At 53.4% G+C, this 26,324-nt stretch overlaps 2 protein-coding genes across 2 annotated transcripts in view; one reads left to right on the plus strand and one right to left on the minus strand.

Annotated features, from left to right (window-relative positions):
* LOC144955088 (AP-1 complex subunit sigma-2-like) overlaps positions 1–8,089 on the plus strand; it is a 17,304-nt gene extending 9,215 nt beyond the window's left edge. Inside the window, exons 5-6 of the mRNA XM_078885424.1 lie at positions 5,971–6,108; positions 7,857–8,089. Coding sequence (XP_078741550.1) covers positions 5,971–6,108; positions 7,857–7,907 — 189 coding nt within the window. The 3' untranslated portion in view covers positions 7,908–8,089. The remainder of the gene's footprint in view (positions 1–5,970; positions 6,109–7,856) is intronic.
* Positions 8,090–15,561: 7,472 nt separating this feature from the next.
* On the minus strand, positions 15,562–25,009 carry EPM2A (EPM2A glucan phosphatase, laforin; the record flags this gene model as incomplete). The annotated part of the gene is made up of 4 exons (XM_078885425.1): positions 15,562–15,935; positions 16,213–16,463; positions 17,696–17,879; positions 24,704–25,009. Coding segments are annotated over 4 exons (1,115 nt in total), but the record flags the coding sequence as incomplete, so codon positions are not given.
* Positions 25,010–26,324: the final 1,315 nt, after the last annotated feature.

Below are 26,324 nucleotides of genomic sequence, written 5' to 3' on the forward strand. Positions count from 1 at the left end.
TTTACCACACTCAGCTGTTTACCACACTCAGCTGTTTACCACGATCAGCTGTTTACCACGATCAGCTGTTTACCACACTCAGCTGTTTACCACACTCAGCTGTTTACCTCACTCAGCCATGTTTACCACACTCAGCTGTTTACCACGATCAGTTGTTTACCACACTCAGCTGTTTACCACGATCAGCTGTTTACCACACTCAGCTGTTTACCACACTCAGCTGTTTACCACACTCAGCTGTTTACCACGATCAGCTGTTTACCACACTCAGCTGTTTACCACACTCAGCTGTTTACCACGATCAGCTGTTTACCACACTCAGCTGTTTACCACACTCAGCTGTTTACCACGATCAGCTGTTTACCACGATCAGCTGTTTACCACACTCAGCTGTTTACCACGATCAGCTGTTTACCACACTCAGCTGTTTACCACACTCAGCTGTTTACCACGATCAGCTGTTTACCACACTCAGCTGTTTACCACACTCAGCTGTTTACCACGATCAGCTGTTTACCACACTCAGCTGTTTACCACACTCAGCTGTTTACCACACTCAGCTGTTTACCACGATCAGCTGTTTACCACGATCAGCTGTTTACCACACTCAGCTGTTTACCACACTCAGCTGTTTACCACACTCAGCTGTTTACCACACTCAGCTGTTTACCACACTCAGCTGTTTACCACGATCAGCTGTTTACCACACTCAGCTGTTTACCACACTCAGCTGTTTACCACGATCAGCTGTTTACCACACTCAGCTGTTTACCACACTCAGCTGTTTACCACACTCAGCTGTTTACCACACTCAGCTGTTTACCACACTCAGCTGTTTACCACACTCAGCTGTTTACCACACTCAGCTGTTTACCACGATCAGCTGTTTACCACACTCAGCTGTTTACCTCACTCAGCTGTTTACCACACTCAGCTGTTTACCACACTCAGCTGTTTACCACACTCAGCTGTTTACCACACTCAGCTGTTTACCACACTCAGCTGTTTACCACACTCAGCTGTTTACCACACTCAGCTGTTTACCACACTCAGCTGTTTACCACACTCAGCTGTTTACCACACTCAGCTGTTTACCACACTCAGCTGTTTACCACACTCAGCTGTTTACCACACTCAGCTGTTTACCACGATCAGCTGTTTACCACACTCAGCTGTTTACCACACTCAGCTGTTTACCACGATCAGCTGTTTACCACGATCAGCTGTTTACCACACTCAGCTGTTTACCACACTCAGCTGTTTACCACACTCAGCTGTTTACCACACTCAGCTGTTTACCACACTCAGCTGTTTACCACACTCAGCTGTTTACCACACTCAGCTGTTTACCACGATCAGCTGTTTACCACGATCAGCTGTTTACCACGATCAGCTGTTTACCACGATCAGCTGTTTACCACACTCAGCTGTTTACCACACTCAGCTGTTTACCACACTCAGCTGTTTACCACACTCAGCTGTTTACCACACTCAGCTGTTTACCACACTCAGCTGTTTACCACACTCAGCTGTTTACCACACTCAGCTGTTTACCACGATCAGCTGTTTACCACACTCAGCTGTTTACCACACTCAGCTGTTTACCACACTCAGCTGTTTACCACACTCAGCTGTTTACCACACTCAGCTGTTTACCACACTCAGCTGTTTACCACGATCAGCTGTTTACCACACTCAGCTGTTTACCACACTCAGCTGTTTACCACACTCAGCTGTTTACCACACTCAGCTGTTTACCACGATCAGCTGTTTACCACACTCAGCTGTTTACCACACTCAGCTGTTTACCACACTCAGCTGTTTACCACACTCAGCTGTTTACCACGATCAGCTGTTTACCACACTCAGCTGTTTACCACACTCAGCTGTTTACCACACTCAGCTGTTTACCACACTCAGCTGTTTACCACACTCAGGACCAGGGCTGGGACCCATTGGCTGCTGCTCGCTGCTCACAGCACTTGCCCCTGCAGCCTGTCAGAGGCTACACAGGGGACCTTTGTCTGTGTGTGTGGGAGAGGTGTTGTTGATGTTGCTGATGATGTTATTGATGATGCTGCTGATGATGATGTTATTGATGATGCTGCTGATCATGATGTTATTGATGATGCTGCTGATGATGATGTTATTGATGATGTTGCTGCTGCTGATGATGTTATTGATGATGCTGATACTGCTGCTGATGATGTTATTGGTGTTGCTGCTGATGTTGCTGTTGATGTTGTTGATGTTGCTGCTGCTGTTGATGTTGTTGATGTTGCTGCTGCTGTTGATGTTGTTGATGTTGCTGCTGCTGTTGATGTTGTTGATGTTGCTGATGCTGCTGTTGATGTTGTTGATGTTGCTGCTGCTGTTGATGTTGTTGATGTTGCTGCTGCTGTTGATGTTGTTGATGTTGATGTTGCTGCTGCTGCTGTTGATGTTGTTGATGTTGATGTTGCTGCTGCTGCTGTTGATGTTGTTGATGTTGCTGCTGCTGTTGATGTTGTTGATGTTGATGTTGCTGCTGCTGCTGTTGATGTTGTTGATGTTGATGTTGCTGCTGCTGCTGTTGATGTTGTTGATGTTGATGTTGCTGCTGCTGTTGATGATGTTGATGTTGTTGCTGCTGCTGTTGATGTTGTTGATGTTGTTGATGTTGTTGCTGCTGCTGTTGATGATGTTGATGTTGTTGCTGCTGCTGTTGATGTTGTTGATGTTGTTGATGTTGTTGATGTTGTTGCTGCTGCTGTTGATGTTGATGTTGTTGCTGCTGTTGATGTTGTTGCTGCTGCTGTTGATGTTGTTGATGTTGCTGCTGCTGTTGATGTTGTTGATGTTGTTGCTGCTGTTGATGATGTTGATGTTGTTGATGTTGTTGATGTTGTTGATGTTGTTGATGTTGTTGATGTTGTTGATGTTGTTGATGTTGTTGATGATGTTGATGTTGTTGATGTTGTTGATGTTGTTGATGTTGTTGATGTTGTTGATGTTGTTGCTGCTGCTGTTGATGTTGATGTTGTTGATGTTGTTGATGTTGTTGCTGCTGCTGTTGATGTTGTTGATGTTGCTGCTGCTGTTGATGTTGTTGATGTTGTTGCTGCTGTTGATGATGTTGTTGATGTTGTTGCTGCTGTTGATGTTGTTGATGTTGTTGCTGCTGTTGATGTTGTTGATGTTGCTGCTGCTGTTGATGTTGTTGATGTTGTTGATGATGTTGTTGATGTTGTTGATGTTGTTGCTGCTGTTGATGTTGTTGATGTTGTTGCTGCTGTTGATGTTGTTGATGTTGTTGCTGCTGTTGATGTTGTTGATGTTGCTGCTGCTGTTGATGTTGTTGATGTTGTTGCTGCTGTTGATGATGTTGTTGATGTTGTTGCTGCTGTTGATGTTGTTGATGTTGTTGCTGCTGTTGATGTTGTTGATGTTGCTGCTGTTGATGATGTTGTTGATGTTGTTGCTGCTGTTGATGTTGTTGATGTTGTTGCTGCTGTTGATGTTGTTGATGTTGTTGCTGCTGTTGATGATGTTGATGTTGTTGCTGCTGTTGATGATGTTGTTGATGTTGTTGCTGCTGTTGATGTTGTTGATGTTGCTGCTGCTGTTGATGTTGTTGATGTTGCTGCTGCTGTTGATGTTGTTGATGTTGTTGCTGCTGTTGATGTTGTTGATGTTGCTGCTGCTGTTGATGTTGTTGATGTTGCTGCTGCTGTTGATGTTGTTGATGTTGCTGCTGCTGTTGATGTTGTTGATGTTGCTGCTGCTGTTGATGTTGTTGATGTTGTTGCTGCTGTTGATGTTGTTGATGTTGCTGCTGCTGTTGATGTTGTTGATGTTGCTGCTGCTGTTGATGTTGTTGATGTTGCTGCTGCTGTTGATGTTGTTGATGTTGCTGCTGCTGTTGATGTTGTTGATGTTGCTGCTGCTGCTGTTGATGTTGATGTTGCTGCTGCTGTTGATGTTGTTGATGTTGTTGACGTTGTTGATGTTGTTGATGTTGCTGCTGTTGTTGATGTTGTTGCTGCTGCTGTTGATGATGTTGATGTTGTTGATGTTGATGTTGCTGCTGCTGTTGATGATGTTGATGTTGTTGCTGCTGCTGTTGATGTTGATGTTGCTGCTGCTGTTGATGTTGTTGATGTTGTTGACGTTGTTGATGTTGTTGATGTTGCTGCTGTTGTTGATGTTGTTGCTGCTGCTGTTGATGATGTTGATGTTGCTGCTGCTGTTGATGTTGTTGCTGCTGCTGTTGTTGATGTTGTTGATGTTGTTGATGTTGCTGCTGTTGATGTTGATGCTGTTGATGTTGATGTTGATGTTGCTGCTGCTGTTGATGTTGTTGATGCTGCTGCTGTTGTTGATGTTGATGTTGCTGTTGATGATGTTGATGTTGCTGCTGCTGCTGCTGTTGATGTTGTTGATGTTGATGTTGCTGTTGATGATGTTGATGTTGATGTTGCTGCTGCTGCTGCTGATGTTGATGTTGATGTTGATGTTGATGTTGATGATGTTGATGTTGATGATGTTGTTGATGTTGCTGCTGCTGCTGCTGTTGTTGATGTTGATGTTGATGTTGTTGATGTTGATGTTGCTGTTGATGATGTTGATGTTGATGTTGATGTTGCTGCTGCTGATGTTGATGTTGATGATGTTGTTGATGTTGCTGCTGCTGTTGATGATGTTGATGTTGCTGCTGCTGTTGATGTTGATGATGATGATGTTGATGTTGATGATGTTGATGTTGCTGCTGCTGTTGATGTTGATGATGTTGATGATGTTGATGATGTTGATGTTGCTGCTGCTGTTGTTGATGTTGATGTTGATGTTGCTGCTGCTGTTGTTGATGTTGATGTTGTTGATGTTGATGTTGATGTTGCTGCTGCTGTTGTTGATGTTGATGTTGATGTTGCTGCTGCTGTTGATGTTGATGATGTTGATGATGTTGATGTTGCTGCTGCTGTTGTTGATGTTGATGTTGATGTTGCTGCTGCTGTTGATGTTGATGATGTTGATGATGTTGATGTTGATGTTGCTGCTGCTGCTGCTGCTGTTGATGATGTTGATGTTGCTGATGTTGTTGATGTTGATGATGTTGTTGACGTTGTTGATGTTGTTGACGTTGTTGATGTTGTTGATGTTGCTGCTGTTGTTGATGTTGTTGATGTTGTTGCTGTTGTTGATGTTGTTGCTGCTGTTGTTGACGTTGTTGATGTTGTTGACGTTGTTGATGTTGTTGATGCTGCTGATGTTGCTGCTGTTGTTGATGTTGTTGTTGCTGCTGTTGTTGACGTTGTTGATGTTGTTGATGTTGTTGACGTTGTTGATGTTGCTGCTGTTGTTGATGTTGCTGCTGTTGTTGATGTTGCTGTTGTTGATGTTGTTGCTGCTGCTGTTGTTGACGTTGTTGATGTTGTTGATGTTGTTGCTGTTGATGTTGTTGCTGCTGCTGTTGTTGATGTTATTGCTGCTGCTGTTGTTGATGTTGTTGATGTTGTTGATGTTGTTGATGTTGATGTTGTTGCTGCTGCTGTTGTTGATGTTGTTGATGTTGTTGACGTTGTTGACGTTGTTGATGTTGTTGATGTTGTTGATGATGTTGCTGCTGCTGTTGATGATGTTGCTGCTGCTGTTGATGATGTTGTTGATGATGTTGATGATGTTGATGTTATTGCTGCTGCTGTTGTTGATGTTGTTGATGTTGTTGATGTTGATGTTGTTGCTGCTGCTGTTGTTGATGTTGTTGATGTTGTTGACGTTGTTGACGTTGTTGATGTTGTTGATGTTGTTGATGATGTTGCTGCTGCTGTTGATGATGTTGCTGCTGCTGTTGATGATGTTATTGCTGCTGCTGTTGTTGATGTTGTTGATGTTGTTGCTGTTGATGTTGTTGATGTTGTTGATGTTGCTGCTGCTGCTGCTGCTGTCGCTGTCACCTGGCGACGACCCACACCGCCGCCGCCGCGTTGCCAGGTGTGCGAGCTGGACATCATCTTCAACTTCGAGAAGGCCTACTACATCCTGGACGAGTTCCTGCTCGGAGGGGAGGTGCAGGAGACCTCCAAGAAGGACGTCCTCAAGGCCATCGAACTGGCGGACCAGCTCCAGGAGGTGACCCCCACGGGGTCGCGGGGTCGTGGGTGGAGGTCGCGGGGTCGTGGGTGGAGGTCGCGGGGTCGTGGGTGGAGGTCGCGGGGTAGTTGGTGGAGGTCGCGGGGTCGTGGGTGGAGGTTGCGGGGTCGTGGGTGGAGGTCGCAGGGTCGTGGGTGGAGGTCGCGGGGTCGTGGGTGGAGGTCGCGGGGTCGTCGGTGGAGGTCGTGGGTGGAGGTCGCGGGGTCGTGGGTGGAGGTCGCGGGGTCGTGGGTGGAGGTCACGGAGTAGTTGGTGGAGGTCGCGGGGTCGTCTGTGGAGGTTGCGGGGTAGTTGGTGGAGGTCGCGGGGTCGTGGGTGGAGGTCGCGGGGTCGTCGGTGGAGGTTGCGGGGTCGTCTGTGGAGGTCACAGGAGGTCGTGGGGTCGTGGGTGGAGGTCGCGGGGTCGTTGGTGGAGGTCGTGGGGTCGTGGGGTCGTGGGTGGAGGTCGTCGGCAGAGGTCAAAGATTGCACACACTGCTGATGCTACTGCTGATGCTACGGCTGATGATGATGATGCTACTGCTGGTGATGATGATGCTGCTGGTGATGATGCTGCTGGTGATGCTGCTGATGCTACTGCTGATGCTACGGCTGATACGGCTGATGATGATGATGCTACTGCTGATGCTACTGCTGGTGATGATGCTGATGCTACTGCTGATGCTACGGCTGATACGGCTGATGATGATGATGCTACTGCTGATGCTACTGCTGGTGATGATGCTGATGCTACTGCTGATGCTACGGCTGATACGGCTGATGATGATGATGCTACTGCTGATGCTACTGCTGGTGATGATGCTGATGCTACTGCTGATGCTACGGCTGATACGGCTGATGATGATGATGCTGCTGGTGATGCTACTGCTGGTGATGCTGCTGATGCTACTGCTGATGCTACGGCTGATACGGCTGATGATGATGATGCTACTGCTGGTGATGCTGCTGATGCTGCTGCTGGTGATGATGATGCTGGTGATGATGATGATGCTGCTGGTGATGATGATGCTGCTGCTGCTGCTGGTGATGATGATGATGTCAGTGGGGGGGGTAGTATCGACTCACCCCATTCCTCTGTCTCGTGTCTTCCATACTCCTGCTAAGCCTCCTCCTCCTCCTCCTCCTCCACCTCCTCCACCTCCTCCTCCTCCTCCTCCTCCACCTCCTCCTCCACCTCCTCCTCCTCCTCCTCCACCTCCTCCTCCACCACCTCCTCCTCCTCCTCCTCCACCTCCTCCTCCTCCTCCTCCTCCACCTCCTCCTCCACCTCCACCTCCACCTCCTCCATCCTCAATCTTGTTCCATCTACCTTCTGTGTGTGTGTGTGGTGTGTGTGTGGTGTGTGTGTGTGGTGTGTGTGTGTGGTGTGTGTGTGTGGTGTGTGTGTGTGGTGTGTGTGTGTGTCTGTGTGTGTGTGTGGTGTGTGTGGTGTGTGTGTGTGTGGTGTGTGTGTCTGTGTGTGGTGTGTGTGTGGTGTGTGTGTCTGTGTGTGGTGTGTGTGTGGTGTGTGTGGTGTGTGTGTGGTGTGTGTGTGACTGACTGTGTGACTGACTGTGTGACTGACTGTGTGTGACTGTATGTGTGACTGACTGACTGTGTGACTGACTGTGTGTGTGTGACTGTATGTGTGACTGACTGTGTGACTGACTGTGTGTGTGTGACTGTGTGTGTGTGACTGTATGTGTGACTGACTGACTGACTGTGTTTTTTTTTTGTCTCCTGCCCAGGATAACGAAGCTGCAAGCCGCGGGGTCCTTGAAGAGATGGGACTCACCTAGACACCCTCAGCTGCTGCCCCCCCCAGCTGCTGCCCCCCCAGCTGCCCCCAGCTGCTGCCCCCCCCAGCTGCCCCCCTCAACTGCTGCCCCCCTATCTCACTCAGCTGCCCCCCCCCCCCCATATCCGCAACAAGAAGTCAGTATTAATATCCACGCAGTATTCACCCTGACACTGCCCCATCTCCTGCCCAACACGCGGAGGCTCTCTCACGCGGAGGTCCTCACGCGGAGGCTCTCTCACGCGGAGGCTCCCTCACGCGGAGGTTCTCTCACGCGGAGGTTCTCTCACGCGGAGGCTCTCTCACGCGGAGGTTCTCTCGCGCGGAGGCTCTCTCGCGCGGAGGTTCCCTCACGCGGAGGCTCTCTCACGCGGAGGCTCTCTCACGCAGAGGTTCTCTCACGCGGAGGTTCCCTCACGCGGAGGTCCTCTCACGCGGAGGCTCTCTCGCGCGGAGGTTCTCTCGCGCGGAGGTTCTCTCGCGCGGAGGTCCCTCACGCGGAGGCTCTCTCACGCGGAGACTCTCTCACGCGGAGGTTCTCTCACGCGGAGGTCCTCTCACGCGGAGGTCCTCTCATGCGGAGGCTCTCTCACGCGGAGACTCATTGTGACTCACACAGAGAGACTCACACAGAGAGACTCACACAGAGACTCACACACAGAGACTCACACAGAGACTCACACACAGAGACTCACACAGAGACTCACACAGAAACTCACTCAGACTCACACAGAGACTCACACACAGAGACTCACACACAGAGACTCACACAGACTCACACAGAGACTCACACAGAGACTCACTCAGAGACTCACACAGAGAGACTCACAGAGAGACTCACACAGAGACTCACACAGAGACTCACACAGAGACTCACACAGAGACTCACACACAGAGACTCACACACAGAGACTCACACAGAGAGACTCACACAGAGACTCACACACAGAGACTCACACAGAGAGACTCACACACAGAGACTCACACACAGAGACTCACACACAGAGACTCACACAGAGACTCACACACAGAGACTCACACACAGAGACTCACACAGAGACTCACACAGAGACTCACACAGAGACTCACACAGAGACTCACACAGAGACTCACACAGAGACTCACACAGACTCACACAGAGAGACTCACACAGAGAGACTCACACAGAGACTCACACAGAGACTCACACAGACTCACACAGAGACTCACACATAGAGACTCACACAGAGACTCACACAGAGACTCACACAGAGACTCACACACAGAGACTCACACACAGAGACTCACACAGAGACTCACACAGAGACTCACACAGAGACTCACTCAGAGACTCACACAGAGACTCACACAGAGACTCACACACAGAGACTCACACACAGAGACTCACACACAGAGACTCACACAGAGACTCACACAGAGACTCACACAGAGACTCACACAGAGACTCACACAGAGAGACTCACACAGAGACTCACACAGAGACTCACACAGAGACTCACACAGAGACTCACACAGAGACTCACACATAGAGACTCACACAGAGACTCACACAGAGACTCACACACAGAGACTCACACACAGAGACTCACACAGAGACTCACACAGAGACTCACTCAGAGACTCACACAGAGACTCACACAGAGACTCACACAGAGAGACTCACACAGAGACTCACACAGAGACTCACAGAGAGATTCACACAGAGACTCACACACAGAGACTCACACACAGAGACTCACACAGAGACTCACAGAGAGACTCACACAGAGACTCACACAGAGACTCACACAGAGAGACTCACACAGAGACTCACAGAGAGACTCACACAAGAGAGATTCACACAGAGACTCACACAGAGACTCACACAGAGACTCACACACAGAGACTCACACAGAGACTCACACAGAGACTCACACAGAGACTCACAGAGAGACTCACACAGAGACTCACACAGAGACTCACACAGAGAGACTCACACAGAGACTCACAGAGAGACTCACACAGAGAGATTCACACAGAGACTCACACAGAGACTCACACAGAGACTCACACACAGAGACTCACACACAGAGACTCACACACAGAGACTCACACAGAGACTCACACAGAGAGACTCACACAGAGACTCACACAGAGACTCACTCAGAGACTCACTCAGAGACTCACACAGAGAGACTCACACAGAGAGACTCACACAGAGAGATTCACACAGAGAGACTCACACAGAGAGACTCACACAGAGACTCACACAGAGACTCACACAGAGAGACTCACACAGAGACTCACACAGAGACTCACACAGAGACTCACACAGAGAGACTCACACAGAGAGACTCACACAGAGACTCACACAGAGACTCACACAGAGAGAATCACACAGAGACTCACACAGAGACTCACACAGAGACTCACACAGAGAGACTCACACAGAGATTCACACAGAGACTCACACAGAGACTCACGCAGAGAGAATCACACAGAGACTCACACAGAGACTCACACAGAGAGACTCACAGAGAGACTCACACAGAGACTCACACAGAGACTCACTGTGCGTGTGTCTGTGTGTCTGTGTGTCTCACTGTGCGTCTGTGTCTCACTGTGTGTCTGTGTGTCTGTGAGTCTCACTGTGTGTCTCACTGTGCGTCTGTGTGTCTCACTGTGTGTCTGTGTGTCTGTGAGCCTCACTGTGTGTCTCACTGTGCGTCTGTGTGTCTCACTGTGCGTGGAGATGTTGATTGCCTCGCCGGGTCTACAGGAGGTCGTGGGTTCCATCCCGCCCCTGACGACGCCTGTTGCTGCTGCTGCTGCTGTTTGCGTTGCGGTCTGAGATTGAGTAGAGTTAGTGGACTTATTAGATTGAGTAGGGTTAGTGGACTTATTAGATTGAGTAGAGTTAGTGGACTTATTAGATTGAGTAGAGTTAGTGGACTTATTAGATTGAGTAGGGTTAGTGGACTCATTAGATTGAGTAGAGTTAGTGGACTTATTAGATTGAGTAGAGTTAGTGGACTTATTAGATTGAGTAGAGTTAGTGGACTTATTAGATTGAGTAGGGTTAGTGGACTTATTAGATTGAGTAGAGTTAGTGGACTTATTAGATTGAGTAGAGTTAGTGGACTTATTAGATTGAGTAGAGTTAGTGGACTTATTAGATTGAGTAGAGTTAGTGGACTTATTAGATTGAGTAGGGTTAGTGGACTTATTAGATTGAGTAGGGTTAGTGGACTTATTAGATTGAGTAGGGTTAGTGGACTTATTAGATTGAGTAGAGTTAGTGGACTTATTAGATTGAGTAGAGTTAGTGGACTTATTAGATTGAGTAGGGTTAGTGGACTTATTAGATTGAGTAGAGTTAGTGGACTTATTAGATTGAGTAGGGTTAGTGGACTTATTAGATTGAGTAGGGTTAGTGGACTTATTAGATTGAGTAGGGTTAGTGGACTTATTAGATTGAGTAGAGTTAGTGGACTTATTAGATTGAGTAGAGTTAGTGGACTTATTAGATTGAGTAGGGTTAGTGGACTTATTAGATTGAGTAGGGTTAGTGGACTTATTAGATTGAGTAGGGTTAGTGGACTTATTAGATTGAGTAGAGTTAGTGGACTTATTAGATTGAGTAGAGTTAGTGGACTTATTAGATTGAGTAGGGTTAGTGGACTTATTAGATTGAGTAGGGTTAGTGGACTTATTAGATTGAGTAGGGTTAGTGGACTTATTAGATTGAGTAGGGTTAGTGGACTTATTAGATTGAGTAGAGTTAGTGGACTTATTAGATTGAGTAGGGTTAGTGGACTTATTAGATTGAGTAGAGTTAGTGGACTTATTAGATTGAGTAGAGTTAGTGGACTTATTAGATTGAGTAGGGTTAGTGGACTTATTAGATTGAGTAGAGTTAGTGGACTTATTAGATTGAGTAGGGTTAGTGGACTTATTAGATTGAGTAGGGTTAGTGGACTTATTAGATTGAGTAGGGTTAGTGGACTTATTAGATTGAGTAGAGTTAGTGGACTTATTAGATTGAGTAGAGTTAGTGGACTTATTAGATTGAGTAGGGTTAGTGGACTTATTAGATTGAGTAGAGTTAGTGGACTTATTAGATTGAGTAGAGTTAGTGGACTTATTAGATTGAGTAGAGTTAGTGGACTTATTAGATTGAGTAGGGTTAGTGGACTTATTAGATTGAGTAGAGTTAGTGGACTTATTAGATTGAGTAGAGTTAGTGGACTTATTAGATTGAGTAGGGTTAGTGGACTTATTAGATTGAGTAGAGTTAGTGGACTTATTAGATTGAGTAGAGTTAGTGGACTTATTAGATTGAGTAGAGTTAGTGGACTTATTAGATTGAGTAGGGTTAGTGGACTTATTAGATTGAGTAGAGTTAGTGGACTTATTAGATTGAGTAGAGTTAGTGGACTTATTAGATTGAGTAGGGTTAGTGGACTTATTAGATTGAGTAGAGTTAGTGGACTTATTAGATTGAGTAGAGTTAGTGGACTTATTAGATTGAGTAGGGTTAGTGGACTTATTAGATTTAGTAGAGTTAGTGGACTTATTAGATTGAGTAGAGTTAGTGGACTTATTAGATTGAGTAGGGTTAGTGGACTTATTAGATTGAGTAGAGTTAGTGGACTTATTAGATTGAGTAGAGTTAGTGGACTTATTAGATTGAGTAGAGTTAGTGGACTTATTAGATTGAGTAGAGTTAGTGGACTTATTAGATTGAGTAGGGTTAGTGGACTTATTAGATTGAGTAGAGTTAGTGGACTTATTAGATTGAGTAGAGTTAGTGGACTTATTAGATTGAGTAGGGTTAGTGGACTTATTAGATTGAGTAGAGTTAGTGGACTTATTAGATTGAGTATAGTTAGTGGACTTATTAGATTGAGTAGAGTTAGTGGACTTATTAGATTGAGTAGAGTTAGTGGACTTATTAGATTGAGTAGAGTTAGTGGACTTATTAGATTGAGTAGAGTTAGTGGACTTATTAGATTGAGTAGAGTTAGTGGACTTATTAGATTGAGTAGAGTTAGTGGACTTATTAGATTTAGTAGGGTTAGTGGACTTATTAGATTTAGTAGGGTTAGTGGACTTATTAGATTGAGTAGAGTTAGTGGACTTATTAGATTGAGTAGGGTTAGTGGACTTATTAGATTGAGTAGGGTTAGTGGACTTATTAGATTGAGTAGGGTTAGTGGACTTATTAGATTGAGTAGAGTTAGTGGACTTATTAGATTTGTGGTCCCTCTGGGCTCCCTGCCACCTTCCAGAGTCAACAGCGTCACGCGGCTCAGAGGACTTGGCTGACGAATATACGTTTACACGCGACGACGATGATGACGACGACGATGATGACGACGATGACGACGATGACGACGACGACGATGATGACGATGATGACAATGATGACGATGACTACGATGACGATGATGACGATGATAATGATGATGACGATGATGACGAAGACGACGACGATGATGACGATGATGACGACGATGACGACGATGACGACGATGATGATGACGACGATGACGACGATGATGACAATGATGATGACGACGATGATGATGATGACAATGATGATAACGACAATGACGACATTGACGACAATGATGACGACGACGCGAGCAAATTAGTTGAGCTTCCATCGCCAGCAGCAGCAGCAGCAGCGTCATCGTCGTCGTGACCACGAGCGCCGCTGTCGGCTGGTGGCAGCGGTGGCCCCATTGAGCCGGTGAAATAAAACATTCGTCTCGCGGCGTTCGATCGGCACGGCTCGGCACGGCACGGCTCGGCACTGCACGGCTTGACGCCAATGGGGAAATGAGTGAATAAAATAAATAGTGGAAACCCGCACGCTGAGTCGCGCTTTCGTGAGCGATGCGATCCGCAGGAGAGGTTCGTGTGGAGTTGTTTGGGAGGGTGGGGGCGGCATTAGATGGGGCGAACAAGCCGAGTGTCGGAGGTCTCTTCTTCTCCTCTCTCGAGGCGTGTGTGTGGTGTGCGTGTGTGTGGTGGTGTGCGTGTGGTGTGCGTGGTGTGCGTGTGGTGTGTGTGTACGTGTGTGGAGTGCGTGTGGTGTGCACGTGTGTACGGGCGTGTGTATGCGTGCGTGCGTGCGTGTGTATGTATGTGTGTATGTATGTGTGTGTGCGTGCGTCAGAGACGAGGTCGTTGCAGGAGGCACCGTCTTCTCATTTATTAAATCCGCACCACCAACTCCGTCCCCCCCCCCGTCCCTCTCACGGCCACGTTGCCGCACGGCCCCGGCCCCGGGCACGACCCCCCCGTCCCGCGTTGCGTCGACGGCGTCAACATTGGCGGCCGACTGCTGTCCGGCCACGCGACGATCGGGAGGCGGCGGCGAGAGGAGATGAGAGGAGGTGAGACCACTCCCAGAAGCGGCAGCCTGGAGCTCCCCGCTCTCCACCGCTTTTATTCCCCTCGGCGCCGCCCTGAAGGGTTCGAGAAGGGAGGCGTGGCCTGGCCCCGCCCCTAACTCCGCCCCTAACTCCGTCCTGGCCCCGCCTCTCTTCTCGAACCCTCTGAAGGGATCCGGGGGCCTCCCCACGAGGTCTACCGGTGACCCTTGCCCCGGTTCCTCCGCCCTGCCGGCGCACACAGACACACACGACACGGCACACACACTATACACACCACACACACACACAGACACACACTACACAGACACACACATGACACACACACATAGACACACACAGCCAGACACTACACAGACACACACAGACACACACTACACAGACACACTACACAGCCACACACAACACACACTACACACCACAGACACACACTCATCACACACACCACACTCACACACTACACAGACACACTACACAGACACACCACACACTACACAGACACACTACACAGACACACACTCATCACACACACATCACACACACCACACACACACTACACACCACACACACTACACACCACACACTACACAGACACAGTACACAGACACACTACACACCACCCACACACCACACACACACTACACACACTACACACACCACACACACACTACACACACACCACACACAGAACAAAATCCGGTTTAGTGCTGGACTCGTAACATAATTGGCACGTCTTGGTTGACACTTACTGCAATGGCGGTGTGGTGGGTGGGTGAGTGAGTGGGTGGGTGGGTGAGTGGGTGGGTGAGTGGGTGGGTGAGTGGGTGGGTGGGTGAGTGGGTGGGTGGGTGAGTGGGTGAGTGGTTGTGGGTGGGTGAGTGAGTGGGTGTGTGTGTGGGTGGGTGAGTGGTGGTGGGTGAGTGGTTGGGCGACCTCCTACGCTCCCCTTGACCTCCTGCTCCTACCCCTCGTGACCTCCTGTCCCTCGTGACCTCCTCCTGTCCCTCGTGACCTCCTCCTACCCCTCGTGACCTCCTCCTACCCCACGTGACCTCCTACCCCACGTGACCTCCTACCCCTGGTTACCTCCTCCTGTCCCTCGTGACCTCCTCCTACCCCTCGTGACCTCCTCCTACCCCACGTGACCTCCTACCCCTCGTGACCTCCTCGTACCCCTCGTGGCCTCATCCTCCTACCCCTCGTGACCTCCTCCTGTCCCTCGTGACCTCCTACCCCTCGTGACCTCATCCACCTCCTACCCCTCGTGACCCCCCCCTACCCCTCGTGACCTCCTCCTCCTACCCCACGTGACCTCCCCCCCCGCCCCCCCCCCTCCCCCCCTCCCCCCCCTGTGCGGCCCCTCGCCCAGGCGGCCTCCTCCGCGCTCAGGACGAGGGCCGCGCCGAACTTGCGCCGGAAGTCGGGGGCGGCCCTCCCCAGGGCCTCGTGGTCCAGGTAGACGGCGGGCCTCTGGGCCGCCAGGTGGTAGTGCGCCCGGCGGGGGGCCCACCCGAGCACGTGGCACAGGTAGCCGGCCACGGCCGCGGCCGCACGGCCCACGCCGGCGTTGCAGTGGACGTAGACCGAGTGGCCGCCGGCCAGCAGGCCGTGGAGAATCCACGCGGCTTGCGGGAGCACCTGTGTGCGGCCTGCCGTGGTGGGGGGGGGGGGAGGGGGGGGGAGGGGCGGGTGGGGGGGTCACGGGGCGGGTGGGGGGAGGGTGGGTGGGGGGAGAAGTTTCGTAGAGTCTTGGGGAGACTCCCTTGGTCTCACGTGGAGTCTCACGTAGAGTATCAGGGAGTCTCACGTAGAGTCTCAGGGAGTCTCACGGACTCACGTAAAGTCTCACGGAGACTCACGTTGAAGTCTCCCGTGCGAGTCTCAAGGAGCCCCCCCTCCCTCCCCGCCCCACCCCGGCCCGCTCACCCTCGGTGCACATATCGGCCGTGGGGAGCCAGACGTAGGCGATTCCCTCCCTGCGGCACAGCTCCTGCAAGCGCTGGGGAGCCGTGCCCGCGTAGCCGCACGTAGCGGGCGCGCAGGCCCCCGAGTTGGCCTCCACGTCCTCGGCCGTCTGGAGGTTGACGATGGCCGTGGCCCCGAGGGCGACGCGCAGAGTCGCGCTCACGTGGGAGGGCACCCGCGGGCACGAGCCCAGCCACAGCCGCGGGAGAACTCTAGGGGAGGTAGTGGGAGGTAGTGGGGGTCGAGGCAGAGGTCGCAAACGGGTTTTGATTCATCTGCTTGGTTCTTTCGGTAGAGTCACGTAGAAGGGAAATAATAAAATAATACAAATAAAACATAATAAAATAATTCTCACGACGTTTCGGCCACAACGCAAGCAGCCGTCCTCAGGTGGAGAACAGGTCTGTCGAGAAGACAGACTCTGTCTTCTCGACAGACCTGTTCTCGTCGTGAGAATTGTATTTTATTATGTTTAATTTGTATTATTTTATTACTTCCCTTCTACGTGACTTTACCGAAAGAACCAAGAAGATGAATCCCTGCAGTCACGAAAGCTTTAAATCGGGTTTTGATTCCTTACCCGTACCCGGCCGCACCAGGGTCGCAAATGGGTACTCGTACCCGTACCCGGCCGGGCACGGGTAGCCGCACCCTACCCGAAATGAGTGACAAACGGTTACTCACCGGTGACTCATGGCCTACCCGTACCCGGCCGCACCAGGGTCGCAAATGGGTACCCGTACCCTACCCGATACCTGGCTACCCGTACCCGTACCCGGCCACACCAGGGTCGCAAACGGCCGGGTACGGGTAGCCGGGTATCGGGAAGGGTACGGGTATCGGGTACCCGGTTGCGACCTCTGGGTCGAGGTGGTTGTCACTGGGGGTAGTTGGAAAGGTAGGGAGGAGACGCACGTGGAGACACGTGGAGTCTCAAAAAGTCTCTCAAGGAGACTCACGTGGAGACACGTGGAGTCTCAAGGAGTCTCTCAAGGAGACTCACGTGGAGACACGTGGAGTCTCAAGGAGTCTCTCAAGGAGACTCACGTGGAGACACGTGGAGTCTCAAGGAGTCTCTCAAGGAGACTCACGTGGAGACACGTGGAGTCTCAAGGAGTCTCTCAAGGAGACTCACGTGGAGACACGTGGAGTCTCAAGGAGTCTCTCAAGGAGACTCACGTGGAGACACGTGGAGTCTCAAGGAGTCTCTCAAGGAGACTCACGTGGAGACACGTGGAGTCTCAAGGAGTCTCTCAAGGAGACTAACGTGGCGACACGTGGAGAATGACGCGGACTCACGTGGACTACACCTGGAGTGGTAGCATGACACCTGCACCACACCTGCACCACACCTGCACCACACCACACCTGCACCACACCTGCACCACACCTGCACCACACCTGCACCACACCTGTACCACACGTCGCGGTGGAGGCACGGCACCTGGAGTAGTGCATGGCGTGCCGCTGGGCGATGTTGAGGTAGAAGTTGGTGGTGTGCCTCCACTCGTCCGTGTGGCCACCCTCCTCGATCCAGTGGCCAATGGGGAGGCAAACGACGCCATCCACCAGCGCCTCCGCCAGCTCCTCTGCGGTCAGGCTCCGGCGGTTGTGAGCCGGCCCGCAGCCTGAGGGGGTCGCGGGGGTCGCGGGTCACGGGGTCGGCGAGGTAGTGATGACGTCATCGGGGTTACAGCAGGGTCGCGGGTCAGGACTGGTGGATAGTGATGACGTCATCGGGGTCACAGGAAGGTCACGGGGTCAGTGTCAGGACCAGTGGGGTAGTGATGACGTCATCGGGGTTACAGCAGGGTCACGGGATCGGCGAGGTAGTGATGACGTCATCGGGGTTACAGCAGGGTCACGGGGTCAGTGTCAGGGTCAGGACCAGTGGGGTAGTGACGACGTCATCGGGGTTACAGGAGGGTCACGGGGTCAGTGTTAGGGTCAGAACCAGTGGGGTAGTGACGACGTCATCGAGGTCACAGGAGGGTCACGGGGTCAGTGGGGGTAGTGACGACGTCATCAGCAGTTCAGGGAGTAATGCGTCTCTCTCTCACCTGGAGGGGCTATTGGCATCATTCTGCACACTCTCCCCTCCCCCTGAGGATCCTTGAACAGACTGTTAGGGGAGAAGTGCTGCTAGCGAGTAGCAGTACATCGGGTGTGGTGAAGTTACTGCCACTCATCATCACCACACCTCATCACAACAACCGCCGTTCGTCACTAAGTGGCGGTGACGTCACCACGACGCTTGTGCCAGGCCATGTGCACCTTGAGGCTGCCACGTGAAGTGTCGAACGCCCGCTGGCAGGAGGTCACGGGGCAGACCCAGCAGGTGCCACGGGTCGACTGACCGAGATGACCGAGACGACTGGCTGATGCACCACCTGTGCCCCTACTGTGCCAACTTGCTGTGCTTTAGCCACCCGGCGCTCCGCTCGTTGTTGTGAGCCCAGTAGCGTCCTTCACGAGCCTCCTCCACAGAGGCCGATCTTGACACCGCTGGTACCAGTCATCGGCAAGTCCACTCAGCTCCACGTCCTCCTGTACCACATCACTCCATCTCTTCTCTAGCCCGTGCCGCGCCCGTTTAGCCCCCTATATCCGGCCGAACAAAAGCTGTTTAGGCATGCGGTGGCTGGGAATGCGGGCTACATGGCCCAGCCAACGCAGCCTTGCCTTCCAGAGGAGCTCACTGATGGGACTTTGCCCAGATCTTTCAAGGATTTGTGAGCTCATCACACAATCCATCCTGGTTAAACACTGAAAGCACGAAGAACAACCCAGAGCCCAGGCCTACTGATGGTAGCATAGGCCTTGACCAGGTCAATAAAGCAGAGATGTAGGTCTTCTAGGAATTCCCTGCACCTCTGCTGTAGCAAACGGGAAGAAAATATGGCATCTGTGCAGGACCGCCCTTTCCTGAAACCGCATTGGGGCTCCGCAAGCCTCTCCTCAGCGTGCCTAGCAAGGCGATGTTGAATAATCCTTACCAGGACCTTTCCCGGCACACTGAGGAGTGAGATGCCCCTGTAGTTGTTACAGTCTGTGCGGTCCCATTTGTTAAAGAAGGGGACCACCAGGGCATTCTTCCAATCCTGCGGAATCCATCCAGTTGTCCAGGCTGTTATTATGATGTCATATAGGGCAGTCTGCACACAAACGTTACCCGCCCTGAGCATTTCGCTTGTGAGATCATGACCCAATCGGGCATTAAAGTCACCCAACAGGATGATTGTATCCTGAGGGGCCACTTTATCCAGCACCTGTGACAGGAGGTCATAGAAGGCATCTGACTCATCGACCTTGCCTGTATCCCTCCATTGATGTTCATCTTCGGTGGGGGCATAAGTAACCACCACCACCACTCCTAGCTTCTGGTTTACGGGGAGGCGAGCCCAAAGTATCCTGGGACTTACAGCTTCCCACACCTCACCGCCACGCTCCCACGCCCCCGTCGTTTTTTTGTTCAGAAGAAGAGCCACTCCCTGTTGTTTGGCAGTCTCCTGCCCCGAGTGGAGGACTGTCCACCCCTCATGGTGGCAGGAGCCAGAGCCGGTCCACCGGACCTCCTGAATGCCGCAGAGATCCAGGCGGTACCGGTCCAGCTCCCGACAGAGGAGTGGCAGCCTCTCCTCCGCGGTGAGCGTTCGAACATTTCACGTGGCCACCCGCAGTGGCTTTTTAAAATTGTTTCTGGACGAACCCTGAGGGTGGAGATTCACCAGATGGGGATTGGCCAGGAGATGTCATGGATGCCTGTCCCCCCCCGGGGCCTCTGGCACAAGTTTATTAAGTAAACGTGGTCTTGTGGTAATTTATTGAAGGTGGAGGGGTTACCAGCCCCTCGCACCCGTCCAGAGCCCGCGTTGGCTGCTGTGGTGGTGGCTACAAATGCCGTGACGGGAATGGGCAATCGAAATGTGTCCTCCGCCCCCCCCGGCCCCATGGCTCTGCTGCTAACCGCGGGGAGGGAGAGGATTGTTTTGGTGGACACACCACCACACACGCCTCACCACACACCTCACCACACACCTCACCACCACACACCTCACCACCACACACCTCACCACACGCCTCACCACACGCCTCACCACACGCCTCACCACACGCCTCACCACCACACGCCTCACCACACGCCTCACCACCACACGCCTCACCACACGCCTCACCACACGCCTCACCACACGCCTCACCACCACACGCCTCACCACCACACGCCTCACCACCACACGCCTCACCACCACACGCCTCACCACACACCTCACCACACGCCTCACCACACGCCTCACCACACGCCTCACCACACGCCTCACCACCACACGCCTCACCACACGCCTCACCACCACACGCCTCACCACACGCCTCACCACACACCTCACCACACGCCTCACCACACGCCTCACCACCACACGCCTCACCACACGCCTCACCACCACACGCCTCACCACACACCTCACCACACGCCTCACCACACGCCTCACCACACGCCTCACCACACGCCTCACCACCACACGCCTCACCACACACCTCACCACACACCTCACCACACACCTCACCACACGCCTCACCACACGCCTCACCACACGCCTCACCACCACACGCCTCACCACACGCCTCACCACCACACGCCTCACCACACACCTCACCACACACCTCACCACACGCCTCACCACACGCCTCACCACCACACGCCTCACCACACGCCACCACCACACGCCTCACCACACACCTCACCACACACCTCACCACACACCTCACCACACGCCTCACCACACGCCTCACCACACGCCTCACCACCACACGCCTCACCACACGCCTCACCACCACACGCCTCACCACACACCTCACCACACACCTCACCACACACCTCACCCACACGCCTCACCACACGCCTCACCACCGCTCACCACACGCCTCACCACACGCCTCACCACACAGCCCTCACCACACACCTCACCACACGCCTCACCACACGCCTCACCACACGCCTCACCACACGCCTCACACCACACGCCTCACCACACACCTCACCACCACACCTCACCACACGCCTCACCACACGCCTCACCACACGCCTCACCACACGCCTCACCACACGCCTCACCACCACACGCCTCACCACACACCTCACCACACGCCTCACCACACGCCTCACCACACGCCTCACCACGACACCTCACCACCACACGCCTCACCACACACGCCTCACCCACACGCCTCACCACACGCCTCACCACACACCTCACCACACGCCTCACCACCACACGCCTCACCACACGCCTCACCACCACACGCCTCACCACACACCTCACCACACACCTCACCACACGCCTCACCACCACACGCCTCACCACACGCCTCACCACCACACACGCCTCACCACACACCTCACCACACACCTCACCACACGCCTCACCACCCACACGCCTCACCACACGCCTCACCACCACACGCCTCACCACACACCTCACCACACGCCTCACCACACGCCTCACCACACGCCTCACCACACGCCTCACCACACACCTCACTCACCACACACCTCACCACACGCCTCACCACACGCCTCACCACACACCTCACCACACGCCTCACCACACGCCTCACCACACCACCACACGCCTCACCACACGCCTCACCACACACCACACGCCTCACCACACGACCTCACCACCACACGCCTCACCACACACCTCACCACACGCCTCACCACACCGCCTCACCACACACCTCACCACCACACACCTCACCACACGCCTCACCACACGCCTCACCACACGCCTCACCACACAGCCTCACCACACGCCTCACCACCACACGCCTCACCACACGCCTCACCACCACACGCCTCACCACACACCTCACCACACACCTCACCACACGCCTCACCACCACACGCCTCACCACACGCCTCACCCCACAACGCCTCACCACACACCTCACCACACACCTCACCACACGCCTCACCACCCACACGCCTCACCACACGCCTCACCACCACACGCCTCACCACACGCCTCACCACACGCCTCACCACACGCCTCACCACACGCCTCACCACACGCCTCACCACACACCTCACCACACACCTCACCACCACACACCTCACCACACGCCTCACCACACGCCTCACCACACGCCTCACCACCACACGCCTCACCACACACCTCACCACACCTCACCACACGCCTCACCACACGCCTCACCACACGCCTCACCACACGCCTCACCACACGCCTCACCACACGCCTCACCACCACACGCCTCACCACACACCTCACCACACGCCTCACCACACGCCTCACCACACGCCTCACCACACGCCTCACCACCACACGCTCACCACACGCCTCACCACCACACGCCTCACCACACACCTCACCACACACCTCACCACACGCCTCACCACACGCCTCACCACCACACGCCTCACACACACCTCACCACACACCTCACCACACGCCTCACACACACGCCTCACCACCACACGCCTCACACACGCCTCACCACCACACGCCTCACCACACGCCTCACCACCACCTCACCAACACGCCTCACCACACGCCTCACCACACGCCTCACCACACGCCTCACCACACACCTCACCACCACACACCTCACCACACGCCTCACCACACGCCTCACCACACGCCTCACCACACACCTCACCACACGCCTCACCACCACACGCCTCACCACACGCCTCACCACCACACGCCTCACCACACACCTCACCACACGCCTCATCACACGCCTCACCACCACACGCCTCACCACACGCCTCACCACCACCGCCTCACCACACGCCTCACCACCACACGCCTCACCACACGCCTCACCACCACACGCCTCACCACACGCCTCACCACACGCCTCACCACACGCCTCACCACACGCCTCACCACACGCCTCACCACACGCCTCACCACCACACACCTCTCACCACACGCCTCACCACACGCCTCACCACACACCTCACCACACGCCTCACCACCACACGCCTCACCACACGCCTCACCACCACACGCCTCACCACACGCCTCACCACCACACGCCTCACCACACACCTCACCACACGCCTCACCACACGCCTCACCACACACCTCACCACCACACACCTCACCACACGCCTCACCACACGCCTCACCACACGCCTCACCACACACCTCACCACACGCCTCACCACACGCCTCACCACCACACGCCTCACCACACGCCTCACCACCACACGCCTCACACACACCTCACCACACACCTCACCACACGCCTCACCACCACACGCCTCACCACACGCCTCACCACCACACGCCTCACCACCACACGCCTCACCACACGCCTCACCACCACACGCCTCACCACACGCCTCACCACCACACGCCTCACCACACGCCTCACCACACGCCTCACCACACGCCTCACCACACGCCTCACCACACGCCTCACCACACGCCTCACCACACACGCCTCAACACACACCTCACCACACGCCTCACCACCACACGCCTCACCACCACACACACCTCACCACACGCCTCACCACCACACGCCTCACCACACGCCTCACCACACGCCTCACCACACGCCTCACCACACGCCTCACCACCACACACCTCACCACACGCCTCACCACCACACACGCCTCACCACACGCCTCACCACACGCCTCACCACACACGCCTCACCACACACGCCTCACCACACACGCCTCACCACACGCCTCACCACCACACACGCCTCACCACCACACGCCTCACCACCACACGCCTCACCACCACACGCCTCACCACCACACGCCTCACCACACGCCTCACCACACGCCTCACCACACGCCTCACCACCACACACACCTCACCACCACACACGCCTCACCACACACGCCTCACCACACACACACCTCACCACCACACGGACCTCACCACACGCCTCACCACACACCTCACCACACGCCTCACCACACGCCTCACCACACACGCCTCACCACACGCCTCACCACACACGCCTCACCACACGCCTCACCACCACACACAACCTCACCACACGCCTCACCACACACCTCACCACCACACACGCCTCACCACCACACGCCTCACCACACGCCTCACCACACGCCTCACCACACGCCTCACCACCACACCTCACCACACACCTCACCACACACACGCCTCACCACCACACGCCTCACCACACGCCTCACCACACGCCTCACCACACGCCTCACCACCACACCTCACCACACACCTCACCACCACACACACCTCACCACCACACACGCCTCACCACACACGGCCTCACCACACACACACCCTCACCACCACACGGACCTCACCACACGCCTCACCACCACACACCTCACCACACGCCTCACCACACACACACCTCACCACCACACGGACCTCACCACACGCCTCACACCACACGCCTCACCACACGCCTCACCACCACGCACCTTCCCACACGACCTGCCCCGGGGCGCTCTCCTCAGTCTTGATGAACTTGTAGGAGAACTCCAGCGGCGTCTTTCTCTCCTCCCCCTCCTCACCCCTCACCACCTCCTCCTCACCCTCCACCCTCTCCACCTCCTCCTCACCCTCCTCACCCCCCATCTCCACGTCCCCCCAGTACAAGCGGGGCTCTCGAGGCGAGTCCTCCCCCCCGCGGCGCGTGGAGGACTCCGCGAGTTCCGTGGCCCCGCGCGGCTCCAGGCGCCGAGCTCGGCCCGCGAGCCGCACACCCAGAGGCGGGAGGCAGCTCCCTGCCCCGCCGTGCACACCACCCCGAAGCGGTAGCGCATGGCGACGGTGACGCTGCTGATGATGACGACGCTGATGATGATGATGACGACGCTGATGATGATGATGACGCTGATGATGACGACGCTGATGATGATGACGACGACGCTGATGATGATGACGACGACGATGATGATGACGCTGATGATGATGACGCTGATGATGATGATGACGCTGCTGATGATGATGACGCTGCTGATGATGATGATGACGACGCTGATGATGACGACGCTGATGATGATGATGACGCTGATGATGATGATGACGCTGCTGATGATGATGATGACGACGCTGATGATGACGACGCTGATGATGATGATGACGCTGATGATGATGATGACGACGCTGATGATGATGACGACGCTGCTGCTGCTGATGCTCCTGCAGCTGCACATGCAGCCAGAGCGTAAACAACAACACAAACAACAACACAAACAACAACACAAACAACAACAACACAAACAACAACAACACAAACAACAACAACAACAACACAAACAACAAACAAACACAAACAACAACAAAACAACAACAACACAAACAACAACAACACAAACAACAACAACAACAACAACAACACAAACAACAATACAAACAACAACAACACAAACAACAACAACACAAACAACAACAACACAAACAACAACAACACAAACAACAACAACAACACAAACAACAACACAAACAACAACACAAACAACAACAACACAAACAACAACAACACAAACAACAACAACACAAACAACAACACAAACAACAACAACCGTCATTCGCCACGAGACCACGGCGCTTGTCACGTGACGAGTTGAACACGTGGAGGCTGTCCACGTGACGAGGGTGAGGGGGTGAGTGAGTGGGTGAGTTGACGAGTGAGTGAGTGGGTGAGTGAGTGGTGAGTGAGTGGGTGAGTGAGGGGGTGAGTGAGTGAGTGAGTGGGTGAGTGGGTGAGTAATGAGTGGGTGAATGAGTGGGTGGGTTAGTGAGTTGATGAGTGAGTGGGTGAGTTGATGAGTGAGTGGGTGAGTGAGTGAGTTGATGAGTGAGTGGGTGAGTTGATGAGTGAGTGGGTGAGTGAGTGAGTTGATGAGTGAGTGGGTGAGTTGATGAGTGAGTGGGTGAGTGAGTGAGTTGATGAGTGAGTGGGTGAGTTGATGAGTGAGTGGTAAATGAGTGAGTGATTTAGTGAGTGAGTTAGTGAGTTGGTGAGTGAGGGGTGAGTGGGTGGATGAGTGAGTTGATGAGTGAGTGGGTGAGTAAGTTGATGAGTGAGGGGGTGAG

This window comes from Lampetra fluviatilis, unplaced genomic scaffold (assembly GCF_964198595.1).
Source record: "Lampetra fluviatilis unplaced genomic scaffold, kcLamFluv1.1 SCAFFOLD_711, whole genome shotgun sequence".
Taxonomy (NCBI): domain Eukaryota; kingdom Metazoa; phylum Chordata; class Hyperoartia; order Petromyzontiformes; family Petromyzontidae; genus Lampetra; species Lampetra fluviatilis.